Raw genomic sequence first — 26,097 nt, forward strand, 5'->3', positions numbered from 1 at the left:
TAGAGATAAACTGTAAACAGCAATAATGTTCAGCAAAGTAAGAACTCCAAATAAGTCAACATGACCGAAATGGCCAATTGACCCCCTAAGTCAATTTTTAACAATTTTCATAAAATTTGTAAATTTTTACTAACATTTTCCACTGAAACTACTGAGCCAAGTTCATTATAGATAGAGATAATTGTAAGCTGCAAGAATGTTTTGTAAAGTAAGATCTACAAACAAATCACCATCACCAAAACACAATTGTGTCATGAATCCATCTGTGTCCTAAAGGTTAATATTTGCATAGACCAAGGTGAATGACACAGGCTCTTTAGAGCTTCTAGTTTTAAATTGGTCTTTCCTTAGTGAAGGGAATCTCTGCTGTTGCTGAATGGGTAATAATAAGCTCATTTTTAATGCTGTTTAAGGACTGTTAATGGTAACATGAATAACATCCCCTCTAACACTAGTAAGGATTGTAAATAATAAGCTCCCTTGTGATGCTGTTGTCAGTATACAAAAGATGACGTGGTTGCCAACAAGATAATTAACTCCCTTTAAGAGACCAAAAGGCTTAAAGACCAACAACTATTGGTCTTTGCATGTCCTTCAACAATGAACAAAGCCCACACAACACAGTAAGCCATAAAAAGCCCTGAAATGACAAATGTGAAACAATTCTAGTGAGAAAACCAACAGCTAAATTTACTATAAAACAAACAAAGAAAAACAAACATGCAAGACAGCACCAAATGACAACCACTTATCCACAGGCTCTGGACCTTGGATAGGCACTGGCAGAACGTTGTGGGTATTAACATGACAGCGTGCCATGATGGTTTACAGTGAGATTTATCTTTCATGAGTTATGGGACATGCAATGCATATATACTTATGCCATGTATACATTTCAATTTTTTTTATCACGAAAATTGTGATATAATAATTTTTTTTAATTAGATATATTGTATATTTACTAAATAAATGTATATGACTATTTTCATTTTTGATCTTGAAATGATATCACTTTGAATGTTCAGCTTCTAAGTTATTTAAGAATTTACATATATTTTGTTTTAGTTCCTGAGGCAATAACCAATTTTACACCAATATCTTCGAATGACAGTTTTAAAGTAATGTTTGAAAGGCCGAATGTATCCAAAGGTGATATTATTGGTTATAGAATACGTGTATCAGACCATAAGACTTGTATAAAAGAATTTTATCTACAGAACACAAGTGTAAGTAATTGTTTTTGATTTAGCCATGCTGGATTTATGCAATCACTCTGGTTTTGGATATGTTGCAGAATATTAAATGGAAGACATATCATGAAACTAATTACGGTATGTGTTTTTCTGACATGAAGAAAGTTTCTACATCATTTTAAGCTTCAACAGCAAACAAATAAAATTTTGTTTATTTTACATTTATATCCCATTATATTGGAAATACCTCAGCATTAGGTATTTGTTCATATAAATTTAAAAAAAGGAAATGTATTTTTCTTAATGAAGAATGAACACAATTGCAATTTAGTTAACAAATATTTATTATTTCTTTTTATTTTGGTTGTTGAGAAAGTGCATTTCTAAGGCCTGTTTCTGGAAATTATTAAGACAATTTATAATTAAGGGAATTTAAAACAAAATTATATTACTTACTTGATGATTTCCCTTTCTGTTCCTGTGTCAAGAATAAAAAACCTGGCAGAGTCTAAAATTGAAATATATCAATATTTGCATCAATATTGTGAAGTTCGTATCCTTTGGACAATAACATAGAAATTTTACAGTAAGATTGGAAAAGAGTAAAATATTGAAAAACTAATAGGATCAGAAAGAATATCAGTCTAGCTATAATATGGCTGAATCACAAATGTGATGATGCTTTGATTTTAACCTACAGATTCAGTACAGATAATAAAATGGTGAATGCAATAAACGATATCTTTATTTAATATGGATTGATAATGCTACTTATAGTGAAGAAGACTTTTGATATTGAGGTCAATGGGTTAATGTTCAAGGTCATAACAACAATTGATAATAAAATTAACGGTACCAATTTTTTGGCACCAGATGCGCATTTCGACAATTCATGTCTCTTCAGTGATGCTCGTGGCCAAAATATTTGTAATCCAAAGCTTATATAAATGATGAAGAGCTATAATCCAAAAGGTCCAAAAAGTGTAGCCAAATCCGTGAAAGGAATCAGAGCTTTGCATGAGGGAGATACATTCCTTAATTTATAATAATTTCTAATATTTTGTAACAGCAAATTTAAATAACACAAAAAATCCGTATTTTCATGCCAGTACCGAAGTACTGGCTACTGGGCTGGTGATACCCTCGGGGACTAATAGTCCACCAGCAGAGGCATCGACCCAGTGGTAGTAATAAAATTAACGGTACCAATTTTTTTGCACCAGATGCGCATTTCGACAATTCATGTCTCTTCAGTGATGCTTGTGGCCAAAATATTTGTAATCCAAAGCTTATATAAATGATGAAGAGCTATAATCCAAAAGGTCCAAAAAGTGTAGCCAAATCCGTGAAAGGAATCAGAGCTTTGCATGAGGGAGATACATTCCTTAATTTATAATAATTTCTAATATTTTGTAACAGCAAATTTAAATAACACAAAAAATCCGTATTTTCATGCCAGTACCGAAGTACTGGCTACTGGGCTGGTGATACCCTCGGGGACTAATAGTCCACCAGCAGAGGCATCGACCCAGTGGTAGAAATAAAATTAACGGTACCAATTTTTTTGCACCAGATGCGCATTTCGACAATTCATGTCTCTTCAGTGATGCTCGTGGCCAAAATATTTGTAATCCAAAGCTTATATAAATGATGAAGAGCTATAATCCAAAAGGTCCAAAAAGTGTAGCCAAATCCGTGAAAGGAATCAGAGCTTTGCATGAGCAACAAATGGAAGTTTTTAACGACCTTGACTGGCTATACAGCCCTTGCATGAGGGAGATACATTCCTTAATTTATAATAATTTCCAATATTTCGTAACAGCAAATTTAAATAACACAAAAAATCTGTATTTTCATGCCAGTACCGAAGTACTGGCTAGTACTGGCTACTGGGCTGGTGATACCCTTGGGGACTAATAGTCCACCAGCAGAGGCATCGACCCAGTGGTAGTAATAAAATTAACGGTACCAATTTTAACTATGATTTGGGCAAAATGACTTTTTCTGGATGATATCCTTCAAAACATGTCCATCAGGGAATAGTTTTTGGGTAAAGATTGCATGAAATGCAGTCAAAACCTATGTGACTGACTTGATATCAAATTCTTCCTTAAGCTAGGTTTATCATCACCTTTTAGATTCACAAACAAAGTACATTGATCATAACATTCTTAATATTCTATATTTTCAGAAATTTATTAATGAAAATATAAGCTCAGATTTACAAGTCACTAAATAATATATTATACTTGTCAAGGAAATTGCATAACTTTTGAAAGGTGCAGGAATTTAGTATCAATGATGTTTGACATGGTTCAAGTCATCTCTAGAGTTAACTTTCTTTTTGCAGAATTGTAATGAAATTCATTCTGCTTCCCACCAGTGCTTGCCAGCTTGCTGCATTTCAATAATGCTTCCGTCAGCAGTCATTGTTTGTAACAATAAATCTATAAAAAGATGTTTATTTTTTCTTCCAGTTTTCTCCATCAGGCACTGCATGTTCTCCTGCCATAAACAGTTCAATCACACCAATCAAGTTAAATCAAAAGGAGATGAAATTGAATGTTACAGATTTGGAACCTTCAATTGACTACATAGTAAACATTTGGGCCTACACTTCAGTGGGTGAAGGGAGCCTCTTCAATGTAACTGTTATGACTGGTATTTCAGGTTGGTATCATATACTATATTTTTATACTCCACCTATGATAGTAGAGGGGCATTATGTTTTCTGGTCTGTGCGTCTGTTCGTCCGTCTGTCCCACTTCAGGTTAAAGTTTTTGGTCAAGGTAGTTTTTGATGAAGTTGAAGTCCAACCAACTTGAAACTTAGTACACATGTTCCTTATGATATAATCTTTCTAATTTTAAAGCCAAATTAATTTATTGACCCCAATTTCATGGTCCACTGAACATAGAAAATGAAAGTGCATGTTTCAGGTTAAAGTTTTTGGTCAAGGTAGATTTTGATGAAGTTGAAGTCCAATCAACTTGAAACTTAGTACACATGTTCCCTATGATATTATATTTCTAATTTAATGCCTAATTATATTTTTTATCCAATTTCATGGTCCATTGAACATGGAAAATGATAGTGCTAGTGGGGCATCCATGTACTTTGGACTCATTCTTGTTTTAAATACCTTAGGGCTTCACATTATCTCATCATGTGTTCAGGGTATGCTATGGTTACATAGTGTTACATCAGTTTTGATTAGATGATGTTTGCTATCAATTCAAAGATTGACAGTTAGAATCATTGGCAACAATCTTACTATGAACAATATGGGAATTTCAATTTTAGAAATGTTTAATTAGGATAGACAAAACTTAATATTTTAACACACACTAGAAAGTTGTGAGGGGTATATATATATATAATATATGTTTTGACCTTTTTGTCAGTCAATTTTGTCTCCCAACACTTAAGTCAAATACTTTATATTCCTAGATCTGATTGTAACCATATTTGCATATGTCAGGCACATGACAGAGTTATCAATTTATATGTCTGTCTGTCTGTCCTGAGGTTAAAGTTTTTAGCCAATTTAGTTTCAAGTCCAATCAACTTAAAACTTAGTACATATGTTCCCTATGATATGATCTTGTAATCATGTATTATGGACACATATATGTTTGGGAAATATATTTGTTTTCCAACATATGTATATTTAGATCGTTAGAGAGATCACAAGTGCACTAATGCACCAATGAGGACTGTTAACTTCAAAATATTTTGTTGGGTTTCATGGAAAATTTAAAAAGAAGTGAAAATTATTGCCCTTTGAAAGACAAATATTTTGCTACAGTGGGGGTATAGGTCAGGACCCTGTTCATCATTGATTAACTTATATTCAAAACTTGCTAAGTAAATGTTATGAAATGCAATCTGGTTAGTCCAATATATCAACAGAGGTACCTAGATATTATTCAAATTTGGTTTAGAATTAAGTATTGACACAAAGATTTTCACTTTTCAGTTCATTTTAGAAATGGTTAAAATAACTCTGAAAAATTGCTGATTCTGTTTTTATCTGAAGGTTTTACAGATTTTGTTCTTTTATAATATAGCACCATACAAGCCAAGAAATGTTGAAGCAGTAGGTAAAACAAAGTCAGTCTTGGTGACATGGAAAGAGCCAGAGAAGAGAACTGGAAAGACCTCCTACATTGTAGAAGCTTTTGATTATCTTTTTAATAGAAGTGTTGTTGGATGTAACACACCAAGTAAGACATATTTACTTAAATCATCAGATAAAAACATTGTTAAATCTGCTGAAATTGTACATACTGTAAATTATTGCAACTTTTTTATTATTAGGAATAATGCCACTTGGTCAAAGTATCATAATAATAAAAACTTATACATTTTGATATATGTATGCAATTTTACACAAAATAACAATACAATACGAATTAGCTAACTTTTTTTTATATGAATGGTCATTTAGCAGGTTTCATTACATTATTTGAGTTCCAAGAACCAAGAATTAAATCATTTTCTCCTTACTTATAGCATTTACAGCAACTTCATGTACAGTGACAAATTTAGAAGACTTTTGGAGATACACATTTCAAGTAACAGCTAAAGTTGGGAACTGGACAAACGCATCTGATAAAACTGCTGTGATAACAACTTTGGCAGGCAGTAAGTTTGTATTTATTGCAGAAGACGTCTATTATAGGCTTAATTAGCATGATGCAAATTTATTTTAAAAGTACCATCAATTCAAAACTTTATAATACACATGCATTTATAATTAATTTGTAATTGATAATTAGTGATGACTGAATAGGAGGTATTTTTAAAAAATAGATTGCAAACAAATAAATAAGAAATAGTTGAAGATTTTTAAAAGGGTAATTATTTGCTTACAAACTAGAAATCTTTTAAAACTTATTAAATCAACTGAAATAGACACTTTAGGTAGCACAATACAAAGATTTTTTCACTCCCAATCAGACAACTTTAAACTGATGTAATTCATTTCATCCTTCTTTATATTTTATAAATGAGGTACAATAAGAAAGAAGAAAGGTTAATCTTTGAAATTGTGATAATTTCATTATGACATAATTATTACATAATTAATTATTATGTAATTAGTTACTATATTGTGATGTCCACAATTTAGTGGCTTTGTTCTTCATAGCATCCTATAACTCGAATAGTTCAAGCCCTTTCTGTGTCCTATATCTACCACACGAGGGCTTGAACTCTTTATGATCATTGGTTGCGTCGCCTGCTCTCTGTTAGAGAGAGCCAATCGGCGGCGATCAGGATAATGAGTCTGCGCAACTGGCTTGTAATTGTCTTACCAAGCACGTGTGTTCAATTAACACACATTCGATAATAATTAATTAACATCAATTAACATCAATTAACATCATTTAACATCAATTAACATCCTGAACTCCTACTTCTTTAGCTCCCAACTTAAATCAAAACTCCCATATATCATAGAGGTGTGAATTTTCCGGTTGATGGTCTTTATCGACCAAGACATTCAGGCGTTAATGTAGCCGTTGTAGATCAGCGGAATATAACGACTGAATTATTCGGCTTAAGCATCCTAAAATATTTTATAGATTCTTGAACAATACAGCTTGACCTCCAAAACTGTATCTCAGATTTCCAAAAACATCAATTAAACAAATTGTATACCCAAATTGGCAATTGAATTTAGTGGTCTCTTATGAATTGATGTTGCAAACTTCTTTGAAGATTTATGAGAGAATGAAATACAATAGGAAAAATCTAAATAACACAGTTTTAGAGGTCAAACTGTGTTGTGCAAGTATCTATTAATATTTTTGGGATGCTATGAAGAACAAAGAAGCTAAATTCATTCAAGTATGGACATTTCAGAATGGCAACTAATTACATAACAATTAATTATGTAATATTTATGTCAATGAAATTATCTCAATTTGAAAGATTAATCCTTCTTTTTTCTTTTGATACCTCATTTATAAAATTTAAAGAAAGATGAGTGGAATTACATCAGTTTAAAGATGCCTGATTGGGGATGAAAAATCTTTGTATTGTGCTACCTTAAAAAGTTTAAAAAATTGTCAATTTTTTTTTGTAAACTTCTAAACTTTTAAATTTGAGGCCATAATCAGCCCTTTATTTTATTCCTTTAGGACCAGGAAACATAGAGCACAGGTGTGGTGACACAAAATATTAGAGATAAAATGTATTTACAAACATTACTTTAAAAGATCTTTTTTGTGGACGTTTGCGCTATGTTTTCTGCCAAATAATCAATGGAAATTCACCCATTTTCATTGATTTTTTTGCTGAAAATAGAAATGAGTACTAATTGTAAGGTCAAGAATAAAAAGCAGGAATGTTGATTTTCAACAAAAAGGTTAACTGTAGTTTCATTTATTTTCATGGGTACCAATTTTCGTGGATAGAGGAAAACTTTGACAACACCTGGATACATAGTTTCCTGGTTTTGTTAATGTCTGAACATATTCATTAAAAAATATGTATTTCGTTGAATATTTAAATTTGTCGTTTCCCATGTAATCAAGGAAAAATGATATCCATAGAACACTAATGAATCAACAGTTTTACCTTTCTAGTCACTGTATGGGCTATAATTCATTTTAATATTGGTCCATTTAGCCTAATTTTAATTCAAAGCTAAGAAAGAGGGCCTTTTTGGGGCCTTATTGAGCCTAATCCTGTACCATTTCAGTCAGATATTTTAGAGTTCATTAATGATGTTAGATTCGCTATTGATTAATACCGAAATAACACTTTTTATGAATGGTATATTTCAGCACCAGGCAAGCCAGCAAAATTTGTTACATCCCTTGAAGACAAAGGATGCAAGGCTACTCTTTCTTGGTGGACTCCTGTCCTAAAAGACAGAAATGCAGATATAAAAAGATATACAATATTTATAGATGCAGAAAAAGAGGTACAGAAGTTTACATTTTAATTGTAACAACTAGAGTTCTCATATATTTTATGATAGCATGATAACGGGAGGATTGTGCCTAATATTTATTTGATGAAGACATAATCTTTCAATCAGTTTAATTGAGGATTGGAGCTGGCATGTCAGTTAACTACTAGTAGTCTGTTGTTATTTCTTTATTAGTGTCATTTTATTTATTTTCTTTTGTTAAATCTTTTGACATCAGACTCCGACTTCTCTTGAACTGAATTTTAATGTGTGCATTGTTATGTGTTTTTTTCTTCTACATTGACTAGAGGTATAGGAGGAGGGTTGAGATCTCATAAACATGTTTAACCCCGCCACAATTTTGGGCCTGTCCCAAATCAGGAGCCTCTGGACTTTGTTAGTCTTGTATAATTTTTAATTTTAGTTTCTTGTGTATTATTCAGAGTTTAGTATGACGTCCATTATTACTGTACTAGTATACATATTTTTTAGGGGCCAGCTGAAGGACACCTACGGGTGCCGGAATTCTCACTACATTGAAGACCCATTGGTGGCCTTCGGCTGTTGTCTGTTTGACACATTCACCATTTACTTTCTCAAATTTATGCAGTGTTGTCCATCTCTGGTAATCCCTGATTAAGATGAAATATTTACAACTGGAAATGTACATGTGTTTACCAAATTTCTTGTAATTGCATGGACAGAAACTCAATTTGATCCATTTTAGCTATTTTATTTCACTCTATAGGATTTCAAGAAACCTTATTGTGGGGTTTTGTATTATACAAGACAGACTCCTATTGAGTTTAATATCATAATGTCCAAGCTGAATATCAAGGAAACTTGAAAAAAAGTCCCAAAGTAGGAAAAAAAAATCTACCGTACATGATAACACATTAACAGATTTTCCTTTACATTCTTGTCAAAATCATTCAATTCAAATGTTTCTAAAAAAAAATATTAAAAAAAATCTACAGTTGCATCAATGGAAATACCAAAACAGTTTGCATCAATATTGCAGAATTCTTCATCTTTTGACAATAGAATAGAAACTTTAGAGTGAGATTATGAAAATGAAGAAAACAAAATCATTTTTGAAAGTGAGGTCAGAAAAAATGTCTGACGAGCTAAAAAATTGGCTGAATCGCAACAATCATGATGCTTTCATTATAGTTTGTCCCAGGTAATGAGGATGGTTAAGGTGTCATCAAACATGTTTTAACCCACCATATACTATAGTGGGTCTCATTGGGGTCTAAGCATGACACCGGATTGCTGATTTTTTTTGTAAGCCTGACACACAAAAGTCAAATCATTGTGCCGTGAAAACAGGAAATGAAGTCTAGCTGGACACAGGAAATTACAAAAAACTAAGAATTGCTTACATATATAGTGTAAGCAGGATATGGGAATCTGACAAAACAGTAAGCGGAATCTGGGATCAGAACCCCCCAAATGAGACCCCCTCTGTATGTTCCTGTTCTTTTTCGTATTGTTGTGAGCAGTAAGAGTTTCTTTAATTGCTTACATCCACTTCAATTGGAAAGTTGTCTTATTGGTAACCATTTCACATTACCTTATTTTCATATAAACTCATTTATATTTCAGATTTACACTGTCAATGATCATGATCCTTACAATAAGATGAATACACAGTTTTTCAAAACTTTTACATTTAGAAAGGAGACAACCATTACAGTATTGGTAAGAAAATTTTACCAAATTCAGAAAGGTGAAAGTATACAATAAGGAAAGTCGTTGTTTGGTTTGAAAGTGGAAATAGCTTTTTGATAGATAAAGACTCTGTGTCAATAAAGGATGACATTGAATAACAGTTTTTTTTAAAACAACTATTTTACAGGATTATAGTAAACTAGAAAGGTTTAAAAAAGCTAAACTCAGTTGGATCTTAATTTGTCGGAATTATTCATACTAGCATCAACAAGCACTTGTATAAAAAAAATCACATTTCTATTATCCTGAAAGTTGGGTTAAGGTTCATAGATAAAAAAAAATCTGAGACAAGTTCCCATAAGTTCCATTTCTAAAAGATTAGATTTTATTACCAGATAAGCATTACAATACTAAAGGTGTTTTTTCTGTAAATAAAAGATTTAAGTTATCGATGGGTAATTTGAAATTCGAAACCTCGAGACAATATGAATATATGACTTAAAGTCATAAGAAACCTCAAATTCAAAAAGATAATGCTTATGTTTTTTATAACTCAATGGATAGTTTTCATTATAAAACTTATGTACATCTACTTTTTTCTGAAGAAAATTCTTTAATTAATTTATATTTAGAAGAAGTTTACTTCACTTTAATTGCTTGCTTCCAGCAAGCAATTCCCCGACATATTTTCCGTATGCAAAGTGACCCCAGTGTGACCCACCTCGTAAAAATCCGGTGATCACAATACGCATGAATGTCCTTAAAATAAACTATTATCTGAATTTACATGTTAAACACGTGCTCAATTTCCATGCTTTTTGTTGATTTAATGTCGAATGTTGACAAACAGGTGACAATCGTTAAACTTCGGATTCAAAACACGAACTTTAATTATCTACCATATTTTCACACCAACACTGACTGATTGAAAAAAAAATTGACGATTATACGAAATTTACACGAAAAAAATGTGAAATTCGTGCACAGAAGACTAAGTTTATGATGTTTGTATGCATCGGTTCAAGAATTGGAAGAACATTATTTTTCACCGGTCACTCGTTTCTTATGACTTTAAGGAGGCTCGCGGGTATATAATTTTCAGAAAAAATTAAACATTTATTTTTCATTACAAATTTTATTTATTACCTTTTGTAGTTGTTACTTTATCATACAGTACAAAAATCAACCCAAAAATGAATATGTGTTGACCCCAGTTGACTTTTGAAATGTAGATATCATTGAAAAAGCACCAAATTACCTCCCTTTGGTGCAAAAAATGCAATTTTTAACCAGATTTTTGTGACAAAAATGTCGGTTATTGATTTGGGGATGCTCGGCGGGCGGGTCGGGCGGGCAGGCGGTCGGTCGGGCGGGCTGCAATCAAATGTTGTCCGTGCATCGTTCAACCAAAGCTTTTAAAATTTTAATATGTTGTTACTGACAACTAAATGAAGGTCAAGTTCAATAATGGCGATTTTGACTTTTACTGTTCAGGAGTTATGGTTCTTGAAAGATTGAAAAATGGAGTTTCCAGTCGTGTCTGTGCATTTACGCATGAACTGTTCTACCAAAGCTTCCCAAATTTTAATATGTTGTTACTGTTGACAAAATAAAGGTCAATTTTAATAATGACGATTTTGACTTTTACCGTTCGGTAGTTATGGTTCTTGAAAGATCGTAAAATGGCATTTCCAGTAGTGTCCCTGCATTTACACATGAACTGTTCTACCAAAGCTTCCCAAATTTTAATATGTTGTTACTGATGACTAAATGGAGGTCAAGTTCAATAATGACGATTTTGACTTTTACTGTTCAGGAATAATGGTTCTTGAAAGATTGAAAAATGGTGATTCCAGTCATGTCCGTGCATTTTCTCATGAACCATTCAACCAAAGCTTTTCAAATTTTAATATGTTGTTACTGATGACAAAATAAAGGTCAAGTTCAATAATGACGATTTTGACTTTTACCTTTCAGGAGTTATGGTTCTTGAAAGATTGTAAAATGGTGTTTCCATTCACGTTGTTGCATTAACTCACGAAACCATTCAATCTAAGCTTTTCAAATTTTAATATGTTGATACTGATGACAAAATAGAGGTCAAATTTGATATTGACGATTTTCACTTTCACCAATCATCAGTAACGGTTCTTGTGATATTGCCAGGACACAAATAAATGCTAATAAATCCGGTTTGCTGTCGTTGTGACAGCCTCTTGTTTGGCATTAAGATTGAAATATCTTTTTTTAACTCATCGGTGACCTATATTTTTTATTGTGGTTTTCAAATAAGCTGTACATAAACTAAATAATTGTAAAATTTAAGCCATTTCAGTAATTTAGTTCTTTTTTATTTCGATATTACCTCTATTTCTCCTATTAGTTCAACAGAAAAAAAGGACATTAACAAAAATGTATGCTTCTTTCATTGGCAGATTGTGAGTTTCCAGTCGTGTCCGTGCATTTACGCATGAAGTGTTCTTCCAAAGCTTCCCAAATTTTAATATGTTGTTATTGTTGACAAAATAAAGGTCAATTTTAATAATGACGATTTTGACTTTTACCGTTCGGTAGTTATGGTTCTTGAAAGATCGTAAAATGGCGTTTCCAGTAGTGTCCCTGCATTTACACATGAACTGTTCTACCAAAGCTTCCCAAATTTTAATATGTTGTTACTGATGACTAAATGGAGGTCAAGTTCAATAATGACGATTTTGACTTTTACTGTTCAGGAATAATGGTTCTTGAAAGATTGAAAAATGGTGATTCCAGTCATGTCCGTGCATTTTCTCATGAACCATTCAACCAAAGCTTTTCAAATTTTAATATGTTGTTACTGATGACAAAATAAAGGTCAAGTTCAAGAATGACGATTTTGACTTTTACCTTTCAGGAGTTATGGTTCTTGAAAGATTGTAAAATGGTGTTTCCATTCACGTTGTTGCATTAACTCACGAAACCATTCAATCTAAGCTTTTCAAATTTTAATATGTTGATACTGATGACAAAATAGAGGTCAAATTTGATATTGACGATTTTCACTTTCACCAATCATCAGTAATGGTTCTTGTGATATTGCCAGGACACAAATAAATGCTAATAAATCTGGTTTGCTGTCGTTGTGACAGCCTCTTGTTTGGCATTAAGATTGAAATATCTTTTTTTAACTCATCGGTGACCTATATTTTTTATTGTGGTTTTCAAATAAGCTGTACATAAACTAAATAATTGTAAAATTTAAGCCATTTCAGTAATTTAGTTCTTTTTTATTTCGATATTACCTCTATTTCTCCTATTAGTTCAACAGAAAAAAAGGACATTAACAAAAATGTATGCTTCTTTCATTGGCAGATTGTGAGCATAAATAGCGTAAATAAATGGTGACCACAATTTTTTATTTCATTTTTCTATTAAGTTTATTAAGATAAAGTTCATTTATAGAAAAATATATCGAAATCCTATATTAAATAGAAAATTTGATTTAGACCCAGGAGCCCACTCAACAGTCAAATTGCACTAATTTTGAGTTGATTTTAGTCACATTATTTTTTGCAGATATTTTCTGGTGTTAAGGAATATACCAGTGATAGAAAGGATGCTGAATTACGATATGTGGATACTCATGGTTGTTGTAAGTAGAATAAAATAGTTTGATTTCAGGTGGTACCTAACACTACAGGGAGATAACTCTGTAAAATCAGCTAAAAGTTATAGTTACATTGTGTTGTTAAGGGAATATTAAGCTTCTCAATGATCAAAATTAGTGTTTGTCAAACTGCACTATAACCAGTGTATTTTTTCTGATAAATAAGTTGGTTCAAATGTTTTGAAATTTTTATAATTTTGTCAAAGGGTCAAAGTTAATACTTTGTCAAAATTTTATGAAAACGAGCCAAATTAATTTTAGTGAAGGTGTTGGGTACCACCTTAAATGTAATTTAATATTTTGATAATATGCCATGTGAACCATCATATAACTATTACATAAAAAAATATTTTTTTAGCAGAATGATTTCATAATCTGTCAGCAGTTTGACAGTGATGGTTGTAACATATCTACATTTGTAAGGTTTATCAAGTACCTATTTTTCCTGTTTTTTAGGTAAAGATTTCATGAAATGCGATCAAAACCTTATGGGACGGACTTGATATCTAAGTCTTCCAAGCCTAATCACTACCTTTTTTGAAACACAATGTATAGTGCATTGATCAAAACATTCTATACATGCTATCCATGAACATTTCACAAAATTTATGGATGTGATATATGCTCAGATATTCAGAACTTTTGTGGGAAAATATTATTAATTTAGGGAATCACTGAAGTCAGTCAGTGGGCCCCCTCTTATGAAAAGTTCTGAATCCATCACTGAAGAATGAACTTAAGGTGGTCTACATCCACTTTATTTGAACTTTGGTGGATAATTGTCTCATTGGCATTCATATCACATCTCTTTATTTTATTATTCAAAATTTTCATCACACATTTTTTCAAGACAACTGTAAAGAATTACTATTTTTTTGGTCAGCAGCTTTATAATGATGGGTTGTAATGTTTGAACAGATAAATGATCTATCAGACATAACTACCAAATTAAGGCTTGTAAAATTGCCCTCTTATTTATACCTTTCAAAATGAGTATTCTAATATGAAGTCCTTATTAGGCTTTGTTAACAAATCCATGTTCTAATGAGCACAAAATATATGTTTGACACATGGGCACGGACTTACTGTTTATATTAACGTTATTTTATCGTTATCCTTTTAAATATTTACATTTAAGCAGCTAACATTAACTTTTATTATATATTTTGATCAAATAAATTAACACATATTTGCCCTGCTCGTAGTTTTTAAACTTATCAAATATGAAATGTAATATACAGACTCCTCGGGGAGGACACAGGAACAGCCAAACATTCTTTCGGTATTTTTGTACGCTTCGATCTATAAATATATTGTATTTGTCATATTAGAAATCGAAATAATTCCTTCATGTCATGCTCTATGCTCATTGTAAAATATTGACAAATATAATGCCTACCCATGTTAAAATGAGCATAGAGCATGACATGAAGGAATTATTTCTTAATTGGTAAACATGGTTGTTGATTATAGAGTAGGATAAGCAAGAAAAAAGTGAAAAAATCTATCATGTTCCTCTGCAGATTTTACAAGCCTGATTATCGTACTTCCAGTTTTCAATTTTTGATGGGGTGTAATTAACTGAAAAGTTTATCTTTTTTCCTTGACAGATGATCCTCTGACAGGTGGAGAAATAGCAGGTATAATTATATGTGTGCTACTGTTATTAGCTGTTTTTGGAATGGTTGGCTTCATGGTTCATAAGAGATGGGAGTAAGTATTTAAATAGAAGTTATAGCATGCAAACATAAGTCATAGCTGAGATCTATAAACTATATCAGAGTCTAAGCCTCTATAATTACAATATATATATATCAATAAAATTGAGAATTGAAATGGGGAATATGTCAAAGATATAACTTCCCAACAAAATAGTTGACAACAGCTGAAGGCCACCAAAAAGCTATCAGAAAGTTTTTTTGGAGAATGTGTTAAATTGGAATGTATCAGTTAAAGGAATTTAGCTGTAAAAATTATGACTAATTTGACTTGAATTCTCATATTTGATTTATAACATCCTAAAATGTACCTCCAAATTACAATCAGTCTGACATAAACAGTAAACAATGCAGATATTGATAAAATCTTATAGAATTTTGTGTATTTTTGTCTAGATGCCATCTAATTAACTATAGAGATGACCTCTGAAGACTGCTTACATTCATATAACCCAATATAAACATAAACATAGATATGAATAGATAGCAACCTGATGCAATTTGATTTTTCTAGGTCTCTTTGATTTCATGATTTAGGTTAAACACAAAAGTTAGTTATTTACCTGTATAAGAATGATTTTTTATGGATTGAGTCAGTCAATGAAATGGTTCACCTTTGTCTCACATTAAACTGAACACAAATTTTTATGCATAACCAATCTCTAGCTAAAGGTTTAAAATGAAGGACATATTATGAATATGGATTCAATGAGGTTGAATTATTCACCTGCAAGTGAATGTTTCAAAAGTGACATTTATTTACTCATCTTAACATGCTTAACAAAATAAACCCAATAGGCAGCTAAATGTGAATTATTATCCAAATCTTTTAACTTTTATCAATGATTGAACTAACAAAATCATTTATAAATATTGTTTTTGCATATCTTGTAGCCAGTGCCCCTTTTAGAATTATGCATTGTAAATGTGAATTGTCAGGACACTTTCAAATTTATCCAATTTTGATAGGGTTTTTCCTATGGTTTTCATATTATGGAAATCCTTATACCTCACCTTGATAAGTACCTTAAGTTTATTTGAATACTGTAAATTCAGAAATAATTGTGTGCATATTTGAAGATTGAACAAACATGCGAGATTAATAAAGGCAATTTCAGGAAGATCTGCATACAGATATATGGCATTATTCACATTAATAAGAAAACTCTAAATAGTTTCTGAATAAACAGTATTTATTTCTTGATGCCACTTATTGTGTTTATATTGGTTAAACATAGAATATGTGACAAGTATGTTCTCTGTGGCATTGAAAGTTATTTACTTATACCAACAAATATGTTTTAGATGTGTAAAAGCGTATCTGCCTGAATTTAGAAGACGACAATCATCTGGAGAATTTGAACCTTTGCAACCACCGCCAGAAAGGTACAGGTAACTACTTTACTCCAATAGTTATTGAAGTTAAATTTTATACAAGCAAATGCAGCAATTTTCCTATAAGCAACAATATAATTTAAGTTAGGGGTGAACAAAATTTATCCTTAAGATTGACTGGCTGTATAAGCCAGAGTTAATTGTAATTAATTGAATTCAACCCCTCCAAATGGCAGGTCGCCCTATAGTAATCAGTCTGTCCGTCTATAACAAATTGTGTCTATTGTATATCCAGAGCTACCTTATAATTTCATACTCAATACTTGACATGTATATCAACTTACACCGGAGGGGGTGTCATAGTGTATGTACAACTTCAAAGGTCAAGGTCAAAAACTTTGGTTTCAGTTGACAACCCCATGTCCTATGGTTAAGATCTTGTTTGCTCTGCATCCTGAGAACCTTTATAATTTCATACTTTATACTTGACATGTATAGTAACCAACATCAAAGTGTGTGTCATAATGTATGTTCAACTTCAAAGGTCAACGACAAAAACTTTGGTTTAAATTGACAACCCCATGTCCTATGGGTAAGATACAATTTGTTATTCACAGTGAGGTCCACAGAGATGGCTCCCATCTCAATGATGTCTTGTTGGTATCTGTTATCTGTCTGTTGCATTATATATTAACATTATGTATAGGGTGGAGGTATGGTGGTATCTTGCATTCTGGTGAAAATGTTCATTTTGTTTTAAATGTAATTTTGAGATCTTCTTTTTTTATATGATTGCAATAGCATCAGTTATATTCCTATACATGTGCAATTCTCAAGTCTATAAAGTTTACACAAAACAAATATCCTTTTGTCTAGCCTGCAACATTTAGTTTGTGAAAGCGACACATTGCAATCCTTGATTCTGTTGTTGGAGGTGTCATTATCATTTAGGTTCAGTCTGTTGTTAAAGTTTGTTTTTTAAACATCAAGTACTCTGGTAAAAACTTTGTGGAATTGTATGAAATTTGGAAATAAACTATATGTTACAAAAGACCTGAGAAAATCCTAAGTCAAATTCAAAAATGGGTATTTCTGTTTGTTGGTATTTTACTGATAAATTGACTTAAGGTCAAGTTGCTTTGTCACAGTTTTGGAAAAAATTGCACACAACTTTGGATCAGTTGAACCGAAAATATGACTTAATTAATGTATCTTTTAGTACTGATTGAATTCTTTCAAAATTGGTGAACAATTACATAGAAGCACACAAAATCAGTGAAATTTATGACTGAGAGAGTCATGTGTTATCATTTCCTCCTAGTTTTCAATCTTCATGGATTGTTATGAAATTTGGACAGAAGCTATTCTGTCAACATTACACTTGTACACTGCCTGTAACAATTGGAGGAGAGACGCAGTATTTGGTGGAACCCTTTATTTATTTTTAAACATTTGAACAGGTTCTAGAAGAGAAAAACAGATTTTTTTTTGGTCTCAATGTTTTCACGCAAATAATTTTTGATTCATGTTTTAGTCATGCCCCATTAAAAGTAAGGTCGAGAGTACGAAAAAGGTGAGAGCATTTAAAATTGATTCAAAATTTCTACTTTAATTTTAACATTATTCACTGTTAACAAACACTGTTTAACAAGTCTTTAAATCTGAAAATTTAGTAAAAGATAACTTTTGAACCCTTTTTATAGGTTGAATAACGAGAGTATGAAAAGGCATGTATCAATCTATTCTCTTTTGTGCTACATAAGCTTTATTTATACACCAGAATTTGTTGATATTTTACTTCTACTTTTTTCTGAAATTATATTGCTTGTTGGATTATTTTCTATTCTTAAAACCTTAACGAATCCTAATAAGTGACAATTTTCAAAGATCCTGACATATTAATATCTTTCTAAAGGTGGCTTAGAAGGCACTTTTTTGGGGGGAAGGGGTTTGTGCTGAAATGGTTCCATAGGTAATATCTTGTGTTGGTTATGGTTCTGAAAGCACTGCATCCTGATCAGGCAGTAAACACATTTATTTCTTCTTTTATTTGCAGTATGATTACATTATATATGCTAATTTTCTATTTAAATTATTGTAATGCAGTTAACCCAAATAATAAGTCCCTCCTATTGATCGACTTTCCCAACTCTGGAGGTTCTGATCTCTATAAAATGAAAATCTGTCAAAAATCCAGAATTTAGATTGGTACTGTCTATTCAAAGAAACAATCTGCAGCTATCTAAATGCTATTGAGATAAGTAAATATAACAGGCTATTATTTGAACATGGAATTATTTTTAATTATGGAATTTGCTTGATTTCTTGATATTAATTTTTTTAAACACAAGAAATTATGCAAATTCCATAATTAAAAATAATTCCAAGTTCAAATAATAGCCTGTTATAGGTAAATTCCAATCTTATTCCAAGTGATGATTTTTTATTGGCTAGGCTTTCAGGTGGTAATGTTACATTCATAGATCAACAGAATATAGGGACTGAGATATTTGGTAATATTTATAGATTATCGTTGATCATCTCAACGAGATTGATTTTCTCGCTTGATCTGGTACAGCGAAAGTGAGAAAATCAATCAAGTTGAGATGACCAATGATAATCTGTTTATAGCTATTTTACCTATGACGACGTTGTCGATTTCATGTCAATTTCATTACCAACGCCACGTGGCCTCCTTAGGTTCTAGCAATAATTTTTCCATCTCAAGCGAGGAACATGATATGAAAATTATAACAAAATGAGATGAAAGGAAAAATGCACAAAATAGCGATAAAGCAGTTTATATATGCTGGGTCCAAATTTTACTAATAAATTTAGCAGTGAAATGAATCTACCAAATTGAGAAGAAAACTGCAAGTGTTTATGAGTTATTATAACAAACAAACATGCATTTATTGTTAAATTTATATTTTTGAACATATTTGTTGGTAGTTTTAGTTGATTATCCTACCCTGCATGCATACATTTAAGGAACTTCACTGCTTATAATGCAGCCTTTATTAATGGTTAGAATTTTGCAATGCAATTTAAAAAAAAATATAAAAATAACCTCAATGGGTGAGTTTTGGGGGGAATATTGTAATATTGTATAATCATCCAGTTGTTATAGTCCATATATATTCTCTGACTATATGCAATGGCTTGCAGGGTGCAATCTATACTAAATCTTTTCATCCTGTTGTGGACTTGGGTATCATGTCTGTGTTTTCTAAAATTGCATGTTGTTGACGTGTCTCTCAAATTTAGTGATACAACAATATAATTTGGTATGAGCTTTGTGCAGATGGTTCTTCTAAAGATCTACCATCTTCCATAATACAAAGTTCTCATGCATTTACCAATATTTTACAAAATGCTTGGAAAAATTGAAAGGCATTTTACAAAAAGCCTGAAATTATTTTGATACACCCCAGTCTTTGATCCACTTTGGTCCTTGATCCACCCCGTTCCTTAATTCACTCCTATCCTTGATCCACCTGGTCCTTAATTCACGCCAATCCTTGATCCACCCCGGTCCTGGATCCACCCCTTTCCTTAATTCACTCCAATCCTTGATCCACCTGGTCTTTAATTCACTCCAATCCTTGATCCACTCCTGTCCTGGATCCACCCCGTTCCTTAATTCACTCCAATCCTTGATCCACCTGGTCCTTAATTCAGCCAATCCTTGATCCACCCCGGTCATGGATCCACCCCTTTCCTTAATTCACTCCAATCATTGATCCACCTGGTCCTTAATTCACGCCAATCCTTGATCCATACAGGGTCCTTCTTTGATCAATAACCTACTGTTGTTTAAATGGAAACATGTTGATACAGACTTCTAATTTATTTTGGTGGTGATTTAATATATCATAGGAAAAATACAATTAAAGAGATAAGTTCAATTAAAAAATTAACTAAATATTAAGTTTTAATTTTAATATTTAGTGTTCTTGACTGAAGGGCATTATCTTGTGAAATTTAAAGTCTCGCTTCCTCTTTAGTACATGTATAACACACATGTACTTCACTTTCAGTGATGAGTCATATACTAGTATTTCCTCAATTTTAAATATTTTTGAATTAATAACTCTGAAATTGATAAAACAAGGAAAGTTTTATAACAGAATTAGGTAGATAAATAATGTTAGGGATGGTGTGGAAAAACTTGATTATTTTTTCACGATTTTGTAATGCAAAAGGGAGATTTGATTGATTTATACAGCTATAGTCCTCATGAAAAAATAAGGTAATATTTATAAATATTTTTATTAAAAGACAAAATCTTTGATTTTGGAATAAGAATATGACTCATGTAATCTATGGCATGTCACCTTGCTTTGTGTGAAAATTTCATTTACTGTATTTTGGTGTTCTGGTGGTAGGAATGTTGAGGTCATTTGTTTTAACCCCTGTGCAAAACCAAGACTTGAGGATTGGTATGCACTGCTTCCTCTTTATTTAAGTACACCCAATTTAGGAGTGACAGTCAAAACTGGTTGGCCCAGTGTCAGAATAAAGTGTCTTGGTAAGGTAACATGTCTTCCTGCAGACTGTTACTTGGTGAACTAGTGTGTAGGAAAGTCAGCTCAGATAGTCAGTCTAAGAAGATTTAACCTGACTTGGTTAAGGTTTAATCATTAAGGAATGAACCATTTAAGCTTTTTTCATTTTGGGTAACAGTTGCATTGTAAAAGGGGGGGGCAACTGTGACAAGAGGGGCCCATTACAGTTATGTCTTTATATCTTATCATTTCCAGAAGTTTATCAATGAAATTATATGATCAGATATATTCATGTTACAAAGTTATGGTATACTTGACACTAATACTACATAATTTGTGTAAGGTGCAAGCACCTTGATTCTTTTCACATCATGAGTGCATTTGGGCACTTGTTCTAAATTTTAACAGGTATTTCTAGATTTAAAATTTTAGTCTTTTGGCTGAAATGGAAAGTTGGCTTCATAAATGCATGCATCTGCTGCCTTTGTTTCTTTTATTTAATGCATGGTTTATTATACATTTCCCTAAACCTATATCCCTCTTTTTCATATGACTAATAATAATAATGAAATATTGCTGAATTGCAACTTTCACACACTGTTCATGAGTTGTTGCCCTTGTAAATGATAAGAAAACATAAATTTAACTTTATTTAGTCAAATGTTCTTGATTTTCAGGTTTGAGTTTTAGTCCTACAGGTTGAATGGTTCAGAGATATACAGTATAAATGTGACTTCAAAAATGAAAAGCCTAGATATTTTAAGACATTACTGATAGTACATCACTCCAACAAATAGAATGATAAGTTAGATTCTTATTACATTGTTAGAAATAGGATAGGTTAGTAATGATTTTTGAATGAATTTTTTATGATTTAATTCACTGATTAGGTCAATCAATAATTGCTTTGTAATTTTTAATTATTTTTTTTTCAGACCTATTGTATTGAGTGCCATTGGAGACTTTTTGAGAAAGTACCACGCAGATGACAACAGACTCTTTATTGGAGAGTATGAAGTAAGTCAAATTCTTTTTATATTTTTCAAAGAACTGTTAAATCAGAAATTATTTGCAATATTTTAATTTATGTAAAAAAATTCGATAACACTAGGTTCACAATTGTAAAAAAATCACACTTACAGTTTCAGTACTGATTTTTACTGCAGAGGTGGATTTTGGGGGGACCAGGAGGCCTGCCCCCCCCCCCCCCCCCCCCCCCCCCATTTTGGGAAAAAAATTGGTTGCTTATATAGGGAATCACTGAACCGTTACTGGAGCGGGCCCCCACTTATGAAAATTTCTGGATCCGCCACTGTACAGTCAGGGGAGTTTTAAAAGGTGGAACGCTTAACAAATATATTTCATGGTAATAAAGAACAAACCAGTTAACAGGGTAGCAGTGGAGCGCTGAAACAGGTACATACACTCTAGTAAGGTTATTTCCTATTTACAAACCAGACAACAAGGTTCGACTGTATTCGATAGTATCTAGGATGTATTTTATTATTGCATCAATTATTTGAGGTCTTTGTCTTGCAGGATTTAAAGCAGTTGAGTCCAAGACACACAACAAATTCTGCTAACCTTGATGAAAACAAGCCAAAGAATAGATACACCAATATATTACCTTGTAAGTAATACTTCATAAATATAATGGCCCCTGCATGATAGGATTTCTTTTTGAAAATTGAAAAATGCAGTTTTTGGAATAAAAACCACTGAAAAAACACCAAAATTTGAAAATTATGATTCCAGAAAACCTTAATTATTAACTCTTTGCTCATAGATATAAGAATTGTGATAAAAAAAAATAAACAAGAAGTAGTAAGAATACAATTTTAGTATTAATCAAGCAGTTTATATGAACTTTTAATATTTTCCAGATGACCACAGCAGGGTAATCTTAGCTCCAATGGTAGACGAGGAAGACTCTTCAGATTATATCAATGCTAATTATATACCTGTAAGTTGTACATATTTAAACTTATGTTTTTAGGTCTGTGCACCCATTCCTTCTTCCCTCTGTCCCATTTCTAGTCAAAGTGTTTTGTAAAAGATTTTGGTCTAGTAGTTTTGATGAAGTTGAAGTACAATCAACTTACAACTTAGTACATATTTCCCTTTAAATATGATCACCATAATTTTAATGTGAAATTAGATTTTTACCCCAATGGTCCACTTAACATAGAAAATAATAGTGCGAGTGGGGCATCCATGTACTGGGGACACATTCTTGTTTTATAGTTGTTGGTTTGATCTTTCATTGAAATATAAATCTCCTTTTGTTGTCTTATCTGTTTAGAGTACTACAGTATGAATTAACCATTTTATACCTCAATTGTTACTAAACGAAATTTTTCTTTCTAGGGCTATATCTATGGTAAGGAGTTTATAGCTAGCCAAGGACCATTACCAGGTACAGCTAATGACTTTTGGAGGATGATCTGGGAACAGAGTGTGTCCATCATAGTCATGTTAACAAAGTGTAGTGAAAATAACATGGTAGGTATCATATTGGTTCTAAAAAGAAGAAATATTCTGTAATATTATTTACACTGAAACAAATATATCAGTCAGGAGCCTCTGGCCTTTGTTAGTCTTGTATTATTTTAATTTTAGTTTCTTGTGTACAATTTGGAAATTAGTATGGCGTTCATTATCACTGAACTAGTATATATTTGTTTAGGGGCCAGCTAAAGGACGCCTCCAGGTGCGGGAATTTCTCGTTACATTGAAGACCTGTTGGTGATCTTCTGCTGTTGTTTTTACTTTTGTCGGGTTGTTGTCTCTTTGATACATTCCCCATTTCCATTCTCAATTTTATAGTTCCTATCAAAACGAAAGGTATAACATATATGTTCCAGCAGGAAAAAATACTATTGCATTGTTTATAATTAAGTTTCCACTACTATTGGGGTAACTACTGTAAGACATAACACAGAAATGTTGACATTGTAATTGTTTTTAGTATGCATTTGTATAGTGATGTATAAGAGATTCTGGTTAGATTACATTTGGCCAAATTTATGCATAGAAAGAAGTAAAACAAATCTCTTCTGTAGGCATATCTGTGAGAGAAGTAAACATTTCCATCTTTGACAAAACAATCATGCTATATAGGATCATTTTATTGGTTTAGCAGTCAACTGTGACTGTTTTACAAAACAATGTCAAACAGGCTATTATTTGAACTTGGAATTATTTTTAATTGTGGGATTTGCTTGATTTCTTGTTATTGAATTTTTTAATAAATTCCATGTTTATTCTGTACTGAAATGTTCTGCGCTGTGCACAACATTTTCTATTATAAAGAAAATAGTTTATTTTCAATAGAATGTACTGTGCCGCGCATAACACTATCTAACCAAAATACATTGTATGGAAAGTGTTATTAACCACTTAAAAGATTAATATAATACCAAATAAACATGGAATTTGTCAAAAAAATTTAAACACAAGAAATTAAGCAAATTCCATAATTGAAAATAATTCCAAGTTCAAATAATAGCCTGTTGTCACATAAAGCATGGTATTTATTTGAAAGAGTTTTGTGACAAGTGAAGTTTTCTGATAATTTTGACATTTGTTAGGTGATAATAACAATGTATGATTTATTTTTGCAGGATAAATGTGAACATTACTGGCCCCATGATGCCAATGAACCAAAGTGTTACAATGATCTTATGGTCAATGTTACCTCTGTATCAAACATGGGACAATATGATATTCATGTCATGGACGTTTGTCTGGTAAGTGGAATTATGGGGGATTTACAAATATAGTTCTGGAATAATGACCATAATGTCTAACACCTGCTGTGAAGATACCTGTGTAAAATTTGTACAAGAATATATTTGGTACCTACTTTGGATATCCTCTGGTTATTTACCACCTTTATTGAATCATAAAACAGACCAATCATATTCAAGTATTTGTAGAGACACAAATCACCTAAGAACTATTTTGTAGGGTGTATTGCATTTCCGCTAATTTTTCATAGTCCCAATACTACGTTTCCATAAATTTAAAGTCTACTTTTCCGCAATTTGTATTTATTACTTTTCCCGAAATTTACCTAGTAAATTATAAGTATTTGAATATAATTGTATTAGATAAATATTTCATTTTATTTGTAAAATAAAGAAAAGGTTATGATCTTATATCTTCAGAATATTAGATATAACTAGTTGACTCTGGTAAGGACTTTGGTAAATGGCGAACACATTTCTTTGGTATGGCTTACTTGCCAACTGACATGATTAAAGCATGCTTTTATAGCTGACTCTGTGGTATGGGCTTTGCTCATTGTTGAAGGCCGTACGGTGACCTATAGTTGTTAATGTCTGTGTCGTTTTGGTCTTTTGTGAATAGTTGTCTCATTGGCAATCATACCACATTTTCTTTTTTATATTTGTTGAACTGATAGCTGATTCTTCATCTGACAAGAAATGCATGAAATTATATGGACGATTATATGTTGGCATTTTATATATTGTGGATTCATTATTATTCGTTGGATACCATTTATCGTTGGTTTCGTGGGTACAGGTGAACCATGAATTCAAATTTTAAACGAATAACATATTTTCAATAGCTCTGTGAACAGAGATGGCAAAACAACGAAATAAAATATCGATGAATATTCAAGTTTTCAGCAATCCACGAAATTTGATACCAATGAAAATAAATGAATCCACAGTAGATAATAATTCAAGATTTCCACGAGCCATTTGGGCATCACCTCCTGACCCCAATCAAAAGAGAACAATGAATGGTGCCAAGTCTTTTCATGCCTAACTGAACAAGCAGAGTGAAGCTGGCCATCCTTACATTTTCGTCTGTGTCGATGTGTTATTGAAACTGAAAACAACATCTTACATTAAGATGAGAATTACTAACTGTAAAAGCCCAAGTCCGGAAATATGAAAAGGAGAAGATGGACTTCCTTCTTGAACAAAATACAAAACTTGTATACGGGGAATGTACTACTGTGGACTTTGTATGATGTTTTCATAAATTTTACTTGCATGCTTTGATGACCTTTAACTTAATAAATATTGATTTTTATGCCCCACCTACAATAGTAGAGGGGCATTATGTT

The 26,097-nt window shown here is 32.0% G+C and overlaps 1 protein-coding gene across 1 annotated transcript in view; it reads left to right on the forward strand.

Moving 5' to 3' along the window:
- Positions 1-26,097, forward strand: part of LOC134687355 (receptor-type tyrosine-protein phosphatase H-like) — a 64,107-nt gene that overhangs the window by 24,085 nt on the left and 13,925 nt on the right. The window contains exons 7-21 of the mRNA XM_063547591.1: positions 1,066-1,226; positions 3,671-3,863; positions 5,264-5,419; positions 5,709-5,840; positions 7,988-8,127; positions 9,724-9,819; positions 13,345-13,420; positions 15,046-15,148; positions 16,459-16,545; positions 18,192-18,215; positions 21,932-22,013; positions 22,536-22,626; positions 22,880-22,959; positions 23,364-23,498; positions 24,620-24,745. Of these exons, the coding sequence (XP_063403661.1) occupies positions 1,066-1,226; positions 3,671-3,863; positions 5,264-5,419; positions 5,709-5,840; positions 7,988-8,127; positions 9,724-9,819; positions 13,345-13,420; positions 15,046-15,148; positions 16,459-16,545; positions 18,192-18,215; positions 21,932-22,013; positions 22,536-22,626; positions 22,880-22,959; positions 23,364-23,498; positions 24,620-24,745 (1,682 nt within the window). The remainder of the gene's footprint in view (positions 1-1,065; positions 1,227-3,670; positions 3,864-5,263; positions 5,420-5,708; positions 5,841-7,987; positions 8,128-9,723; positions 9,820-13,344; positions 13,421-15,045; positions 15,149-16,458; positions 16,546-18,191; positions 18,216-21,931; positions 22,014-22,535; positions 22,627-22,879; positions 22,960-23,363; positions 23,499-24,619; positions 24,746-26,097) is intronic.

This window comes from Mytilus trossulus, chromosome 10, assembly GCF_036588685.1.
Source record: "Mytilus trossulus isolate FHL-02 chromosome 10, PNRI_Mtr1.1.1.hap1, whole genome shotgun sequence".
Classification (NCBI taxonomy): domain Eukaryota; kingdom Metazoa; phylum Mollusca; class Bivalvia; order Mytilida; family Mytilidae; genus Mytilus; species Mytilus trossulus.